This window comes from Bos javanicus, chromosome 7 (genome assembly GCF_032452875.1).
Source record: "Bos javanicus breed banteng chromosome 7, ARS-OSU_banteng_1.0, whole genome shotgun sequence".
Classification (NCBI taxonomy): domain Eukaryota; kingdom Metazoa; phylum Chordata; class Mammalia; order Artiodactyla; family Bovidae; genus Bos; species Bos javanicus.
Genome location: NC_083874.1, coordinates 42,463,772 through 42,472,453, shown reverse-complemented (window position 1 = coordinate 42,472,453; position 8,682 = coordinate 42,463,772). Strand labels below are relative to the sequence as shown.

Genomic DNA, 8,682 nt, shown 5'->3' with positions numbered 1-8,682 from the left:
TATGAAAATACTATCTTGTATATGTTGAACTAATATAATGTTATATGTTAATTATACCTCAATTTAAACTTTTAAAAAACAAAATTATTGGCATGTTTCTGGGCCCTAGAAGAGATAGGACACAATGACCACGGAACACTCAGTGACATTGCACCTGAAATGGTCCATTAAAATCTGGGTCCTTCAGACCAACCAAGTGAAACAGGACCAGCAGCAGTCCCTATAAGATGGAAATGGTTATCTGGGACCAGGCCAAAGCCGGACCAGAGAGATCATACTGCGTGTACATGTAGACCAGGGAAAGCAGGAGAGTAAAGGTGTTTTCTTTCTGCACTCCATGAATCCCACTGGTTTAATACATAATTACAACCAGGGTGAGGAGAGCTCAGTTGTGTCCGACTCTTTGCAACCCTGTGGACTGTAGTTCACCAGGCTCCTCTGTCCATGGGGATTTTCCAGGCAAGAATACTGGAGTGGGTTGCCATGTTCTCCTCCAGGGGATCTTCCCAACCCAGGGATCGAACACAGGTCTCCCGCATTGCAGGCAGATTCTTTACCATCTGAGCAAAATTAGACTGTAATCACAATTTTTCAACTTGTTTCTTCCTTTAACAAAGAGATGGGAATACCAGACCACCTGACCTGCCTCTTGAGAAACCTGTATGCAGGTCAGGAAGCAACAGAATTGGACATGGAACAACTGATTGGAAATAGGAAAAGGAGTACATTAAGGCTGTATACTGTCACCCTGCTTATTTAACTTATATGCAGAGTAAGTACATCATGAGAAACGCTGGGCTGGAAGAAGCACAAGCTGGAATCAAGATTGCTGGGAGAAATATCAATAACCTCAGATATGTAGATGACACCACCCTTATGGCAGAAAGTGAAGAGGAACTAAAAAGCCTCTTGATGAAAGTGAAAGAGGAGAGTGAAAAAGTTGGCTTAAAGCTCAACATTCAGAAAACTAAGATCATGGCATCCAGTCCCATCACTTCATGGGAAATAGATGGGGAAACAGTGGCTGACTTTATTTTTCTGGGCTCCAAAATCACTGCAGATGGTGATTGCAGCCATGAAATTAAAAGATGCTTGCTCCTTGGAAGGAAAGTTATGATCAACCTAGATAGCCTATTAGAAAGCAGAGACATTACTCTGTCAACAAAGGTCCGTCTAGTCAAGGCTATGGTTTTTCCAGTGGTCATGTATGGATGTGAGATTTGGACTATAAAGAAAGCTGAGTGCTGAAGAATTGATGCTTTTCAACTGTGTTGTTGGAGAAGACTCTTGAGAGTCTCTTGGTCTGCAAGGAGATCCAACCAGTCCATCCTAAAGATCAGTCCTGGGTGTTCATTGGAAGGACTGATGTTGAAGCTGAAACTCCAATACTTTGGCCACCTGATGGGAAGAGCTGACTCATTTGAAAAGACCTTGGTGCTGGGAAAGATTGAGAGCAGGAGGAGAAGGGGATAACAGAGGATGAGATGGCTGGATGGCATCACCAACTCAATGGACATGGGTTTGGGTGAACTCCGGGAGCTGGTGATGGACAGGGAGGCCTGGTGTGCTATGTTTCATGGGGTCGCAAAGAGTCAGACATGATTGAGTGACTGAACTGAATGTTTATTTTCTCCTGTTATTTAAAATTCCTGATTTATCCCTTTAATGGTTGTCTAGTGATTTACCATATGGTATATTGAAACACACATAGACATTTCCTTTTTGTTGAACATACATGTATATATTCACAACACACTTCCCCATCCTTCCCTATCTCTTGTAGTTTGTTCAAACTTACATCCATTGAGTCAGTGATACCATTCAACCATCTTATCCGTTGTCACGCTCTTCTCTCTTGTCCTCAATCTTTCCCAGCATAAGGGTATTTTCCAATGAGTCAGCTCTTTTCATCAGGTGGCCAAAGTATTGGAGCTTCAGCTTCAGCATCAGTTTTTCCAATGAATATTCAGGGTTAATTTTCTTTACGATTGACTGATTTCATTTCTTTGCAGTCCAAGGGACTCTCAAGAGGCTTCTCCAACACCACAGTTCAAATGGATCAATTACTCAGCTCTCAGCCTTCTTTATGGTACAGCTCTCACATCTGTACATGACTACTGGAAAAACCGTAGCTTTGACTAGACAGATAGACCTTTGTCGGCAAAGTGATGTATTTGCTTTTAAATACGCTGTCTAGGTTTGTCGTAGCTTTTCTTCCAAGGAGCAAGTTTCTTTTAATTTCATGGCTGCAGTCACCTTCCACAATGATTTTGGAGCCCAAGAAAATAAAGTCTGCCACTGTTTCCATTTTTCCCCATCTATATGCCATGAAATGATGGGATCAGATGCCACGATCTTAGTTTTTCAAATGTTGAAGTTTTAAGCCAGATTTTTCACTCTCCTCTTTCACCTTCATCAAGAGGCTCTTTAGTTCCTCTTCACTTTCTGCCATTAGGGTGGTGTCATCTGTATATATGAAGTTGTTGATATTTCTCCTTGAAATCTTCTTTCCAGCTTGTGTTTCATCCAGCCTGGTATTTGCATGATATACTCTGCATATAAGTTAAATAAGCAGGGTGACAGTAATCAGCCTTGACCTACTCCTCTCTCAATTTGAACCAGCTCATTGTTCAATGTCTGGTTCTAACTATTGCTTCTTGTCCTGCCTACAGGTTTCTCAGGAGGCAAGTAATGTGGTCTGGTATTCTCATTTCTTTAACAATTTCCCACAGTTTGTTGTGATCCACATAGTCAAAGGCTTTAGTGTAGTCAATGAAGCAAAAGTAGATGTTTTTCTGGAATACCCTTGCTTTTTCTATGATCCAGCGGATTTTGGCAATTTGATATCTAGTTCCTCGGCCTTTTCTAAATCCATCTGGAAGTTCTCAGTTCAGGTATTTTTGAAAACTAACTTTAAAGATTTTGAGCATTACCTTGCTAGCATGTGAAATGAGTGCAGTTGTGCAGCAGTTTGAACATTCTTTGTCATTGCTTTTCTCTGGGAGGGGAATGAAAACTGACCTTTTCCAGTCCTGTGGCAGCTGCTGAGTTTTCCAAATTTGCTGGCATAATGAGTGCAGCACTTTAACAGCATCATCTTTTAGGATTTGAAATAGCTCAGCTGAAATTTCTTCATATCCAATAGCTTTGTTCATAGTAATACTTCCCTATGGCCCATTTGCCTTCACACTCCAGGATGTCTGGCTCTAGGTGAATGATCACACCATCATGGTCATTAAGAGCTTTTTTGTACTGTTCTATGTATTCTGGTCACATCTTCTTAATATCTCCTGCTTCTGTTAAGTCCATATTGTTTCTGTCCACTATTGTGCCCATCATTGTATGAAATGTTCCATTGGTATCTCTGATTTTCTTGAAGATATCTCTAGCCTTTCCCATTCTATTATTTTCCTCTATTTCTTTGTCTTGTTCACTTAAGAAGACTTTCCTATCTTTCCTTGTTATTCTTTGGAACTCTGCATTCAGATGGGTATATCTTTCCCTTTCTCCTTTGCCTTTAGCTTCTTTTCTTTTTTCAGCTGTTTGTAAGTCCTCCTCAGACAACCATTTTGCCTTTTGCATTTCTTTTTCTTAGGGGTGGTCTTGATCACTGCCTCCTCTACAATGTCACAAACCTCCACCCATAGTTCTTCAGGCACCCTGTCTATCAGATCTAATCCCTTGAATGTATTTGTCACTTCCACAGCATAATCATAGGGAATATGATTTAGGTCATATCTGAATGGCCTAGTGGTTTTCCTTACTTCAATTTAAGTTTAAATTTTGCAATACAGAATTCATGATAAGAGCCCCAGTCAGCTCCAGGTCTTGTTTTTCCTGACTGTATAGAGCCTCTCCATCTTCAGTCACAAAGAATACAATCAATCTGATTTTGGTATTGACCATCTGGTGATGTCCATGCGTATAGTTGTCTTTTGTGTTGTTGGAAGAGGATGTTTGCTATGACCAGTGTGTTCTCTTGGAAAATCTTTGTTACTCTTTGCCCTGCTTCATTTTGTACCTAAGGCCAAACTTGCCTGTTACTCCAAGTATCTCTTGACTTTTTGCTTTTGCATTCTAGTCCCCTATGAAGAAAAGGACATTTTTTTGGGTGTTAGTTCTAGAAGGTATTTTCTTGAAATATAGATACATATCTCAAGAAAATTTACTAAAGTTATTAAATTTAGGCTACTCTTGTAGCTTAAAATGAACAAGGAATTCTCACTGTCTGCTGCTGCTGCTACTGCTGCTAAGTCACTTCAGTCGTGTCTGACTCTGTGTGACTCCATAGACGGCAGCCCACCAGGCTCCCCTTCCCTGGGATTCTCCAGGCAAGAACACTGGAGTGGTTGCCATTTCCTTCTCCAATGTGTGAAAGTGAAAAGTGAAAGTGAAGTCACTCAGTCGTGTCCGACTGCTCACTGTCTAAGGGGAAGCAAATCAACTCTGGAGAGTTCCTGAGGTTTCATTCAAGAGAAGGGAAAAATGTTAGGGAGAGAACAGCAGAAGGGCAGCATCTCATAATTCCCCCAATTGTTCAGTATACTACATATAGGTGTTATTCTTCTCTTTTAAATTACAGCATGGAATTTGTATTCATTTAGTTATGGTGATTTTAGTAACTAATTATGAGTCAACTATGCAATAAGGGTCTTCCCTGGTGGCTCAGATGGTAAGGCATCTGTCTGCAATGCGGGAGACCCAGGTTTGATCCTTCCTTCACCAGGAAGATCCCTTGGAGAAGGAAATGGCAACCCACTCCAGTACTGTTGCCTGGAAAATTCCATGGACTGAGGAGCCTGGTAGGCTACAGTCCATGGGGTCACAAAGAGTCGGACACGACTGAGTGACCTCACTTTCACTTTCACAGTAGGGTATGAGCTTATAACACCTAATACATATTTAAATGACTTTATCTCATTATCTCATAGTTTAAAATGCACCTTTCCTAGCATCTTGTATTATAAAAGATACCAATTTATTTTAATATTAAACTTTGGAATTCACCTAAACCTGGTTCATTTAAAATAATTTTTATTTATTGTATTTTAACTTTTCTTGCTAATTTTAATAGTAAGCCAACTCATGGAATTTTAGTTCATCTTGAGGTCCATAGTGAATTTATATTTTATTAGAAAAAATTTCTAATAACTTCATAGATTTCAAATAATATTTAATTTAACATGTAAACTAATTTTCTTAAATTTCTCCTTACATGATAATGCCCCAGTGAAAAATTAAGGACCTCCATTAGAAACCTGGAAATCACACATGGAAAGTTTTATTTACATAGGGTCGCAATCACCCTGGTTTCCTGAACCACGCAACACCTTGGGATTTAAACTCTGAACTGTAGTTTAGTCCATGGTCACAAGCATGTTCTTTCCACAACTGAGAAGTATTCCTTATCGACTAAGATACCCCACGTCTCCCCACCAACTTCATGAGAGCTGCCACCACCTCCTTATTCCTCAGGCTGTAGATAAGGGGGTTCAGCATGGGAGTGAGGATGTTGCTGAAAAGAGAGAGAGCCTGGTCCTGCTCTGGACTATGTGAGGAAGTGAAAGTCATGTAGATGAATATGTTTGGGCCGAAGAAGAGACTTACCACAGTTAGGTGGGAAGAGCAGGTGGCCAGGGCTTTTTTCCTGCCCTTGACAGAGTTCACACGCAGGACAGTGAGGAAGATGAGTGTATAGGAAGCTATGATGAGACTGAAAGGCACAACAAGCAGTACAATGCTTGTGACCACCACCACTAACTGATACACAGAAGTGTCTTCACAGGAAAGCTTAATGAGGACTGGGACCTCACAGAAGAAATGGTGGATCTCCTTTGACCCACAGATGGGAAAATGCATAGGGTAGACTGTATGGATAAATGAACTTATGGAGCCTCCAATCCAACATCCAGCAACCATGTGCAGACAGAACCTGGGGCTCATGATGGTGGGATAACGCAGTGGGATGCAGACAGCTACGTAGCGGTCATAAGCCATGAGAGTCAAGATGAGGCATTCTGACATTCCCAACATCAGGAAGAAGAAACTCTGTGTTCCACAGCCAATCCATGATATGGTCCTTTTCCCTGTGAAAAAGTTAGAGGCTGTCTTCGGAACAATGGTGGAAGTTAATGTCAAGTCAATGAGGGAGAGTTGACTGAGGAGAATGTACATGGGTGTATGGAGCCGAGAGTCCCCCCAAATCAAGACAATGAGAAGTAAGTTTCCCAGGAAAGCAAGGATGTAGATGAAAATGACCACGAAGTTGAGAACAATGGAATGCTGAAACTCAGGAAAGAGTCCCACAAGGATGAAATCAGTTACTGATGACGCATTCCCACCCACCATGCCTCTAAAAGAAATATAACAGGGCTGGGGAACAAATCAAATGGATTAGAACAATGAACACTCAGTACATGTCTTATATCAATATGTGGATCCAAAATTTTATATCTTTCTTCCCAATATTGGACTCTCACAATATGTGCCATCAACTCATCAGAAATATTTAACTACATATTATTGAGCAATTGCCTAAAAGCATGTTAAATAAAGAATATTAAATGATTAACTTTAGTTCCTCTTTGCCTCACTTGGATTCATCTTGTTTTCCTCTTTCTTTTTTCTCTCTTTTTGTTTTCACTTGGAGAATCTTATTGTAACAATGCATCTACTTTCTGCAAATTTGAACCTCAAAATGTATATATTATTTCTGATAGTCATGGATCCTGATTATTAACTCTTGTAGATTTGGGCAAAAGAAATATCAACTTAATTCACTCAATTAGTTTTGAAAATCATAAATCAATTGCTTTTCAAATTTTTAATGAAATATCCCATTGATTTACTCCTTATGGCTAAGTGCCATCATAAACAGGCTTCCCAAGTGGCACAGGTGGTAAAGAATCTGCCTGCCAATGCAGGAGATGCAAAAGACATGGGTTCAATACTTGGATTGGGATGATTCCCGGGAATAGGAAATGGCAACCCATTCCAGTAATCTTGCTTGGGAAATCCCATGTACAGAGGAGCCAGCAGGGTCTATGGGGTCACAAAGAGTTGGACTTGACTGAGCAACAAGTAGGTATATATACCATCATAGATGGAGTAATAGCAATCCCTAAACTTACATAATTATCTGCCAGGAGGCCATCAATATTCTCTTTTTTTTTTACCAAATAAAGCTTATATTTTCAGTCTAGAATTTTAGATTTTCCTTTGCTTGGTCCAAGATACTTTTTAAACCTTAGATTCCATTAATTTTAAAGCAGATAACCCAAATTCCAGTCAAATGTACATTCTCATGGTTTCTCCACACAGCTGAAACTTTGCTTTTATTTCTGCTCAGAATTATCAGTATACTTAAAGCTGAAGAAGAAGAAATTTTCCTATCCACATTTCTACAGTCCCTTATCATATCACACATATAATTATTTATCACCAGAGCTAAGAGACAGTGTAGATTGGTGTCTAAGGGCATATATCAGGGGCTGCATGTGTGCTCAGTTACTCAGTTGTGTCTGACTCTTTGTGACCTCAATGGACTGTAGCCCTCCAGGTTCCTCTGTCCATTGGATTTTTCAGGAACGAAGACTGGAGTGGCTTGCCACGTCCTCCTCCAAGGGATCTTCCCTCCAAGGGACTGAATCCATGTCTCCTGCATCTCTGCCCTGGCAGACAGATACTTTACCACTGGGACACCTCAGGGTATCAGGGGCTAGGATACCCAAATTCAAGCCTAGCTGCATTATTTACTATCTATGTCTCACTTTCCTCATCTTTAAAATAAGGAATTTAATCAAATGACTCCAAGAGGGTAGTCAGGGTTAGATGAGTTATTATTATTATATATGTTTATTATAGTTTTCCACGTATACATATTTCTCCTCACATAAAAGTTAAGGTTTTAAGTGCTAGGATTATGTTTTACCAATCTATATCTCAATAAAATCAGCACAATAGCTATAGAAGAGTATATAGTCAATGAATATTTAACCAGAAGGTTGAACAAACCCCATGGAATTCAGCAGTCCACATTTCCATGTAGAATATATGACAAATCTCTCACTGGATTGGCATTGATGATGAGAGACAAAGCTCTTTCCCTCCATGTCATCTTATGGAAAAGTGGATTTCCTGCTCCTGAATAAGACAGTTGCTGTATATGGGGAAATTTCATATTCTTTGTTGTTTTCTCTCAGAAGTGCAGTAATATAGCATAAACATCAAAATAGCTGGAAATCCTGTTCTCTATGAATGCAGCAGGAATTTCATAATTTAAACAATGCCCTCCTTTGGTTTAATGGTGATGGTTCATTTCTGAATGTGTTTATCCTGATGATTTTTTAACAAAATGTCAGTTAATAAATACTATTATTGTTCCTTTAGTGACAACTCTGCTAAAATATAAATTATGAAGGTAATCTTGTTACAAATGATCAGGAAGCACAAATTTTGCTAAAGTCATATTCATATGATTTCAGAAGAGTTACAGAATAGTTCTTGAAATACTTTTACCAGCCACTTATTTTTCATTCTACATTTACTTAATAATCACTATATTTTACACATTCTGTACTAGGTGTTGAAGAAGGGGCAGCAATGCATTCAGATACAGTCAATACCTTCAATGAACTGTGAGCTTAGATATGAAATCATTTCTATCTACCAATCACAGAAGAG

General features: G+C 39.5%; 1 protein-coding gene across 1 annotated transcript; it reads right to left on the bottom strand.

Moving 5' to 3' along the window:
- Positions 1–5,143: 5,143 nt before the first annotated feature.
- LOC133252041 (olfactory receptor 2L3-like) lies at positions 5,144–6,823 on the bottom strand. Its single transcript, XM_061424797.1, has one exon. It carries the CDS (start codon positions 6,346–6,348, stop codon positions 5,413–5,415), a length of 936 nt encoding a protein of 311 aa, XP_061280781.1. The 5' UTR covers positions 6,349–6,823; the 3' UTR covers positions 5,144–5,412.
- Between the last annotated feature and the right edge of the window lie 1,859 nt (positions 6,824–8,682).

Coding starts and splice junctions, on each gene's coding strand:
- LOC133252041 (XM_061424797.1), bottom strand. CDS start 6,348: ATGGTGGGTGGGAATGCGTCATCAGTAACTGATTTCATCCTTGTGGGA.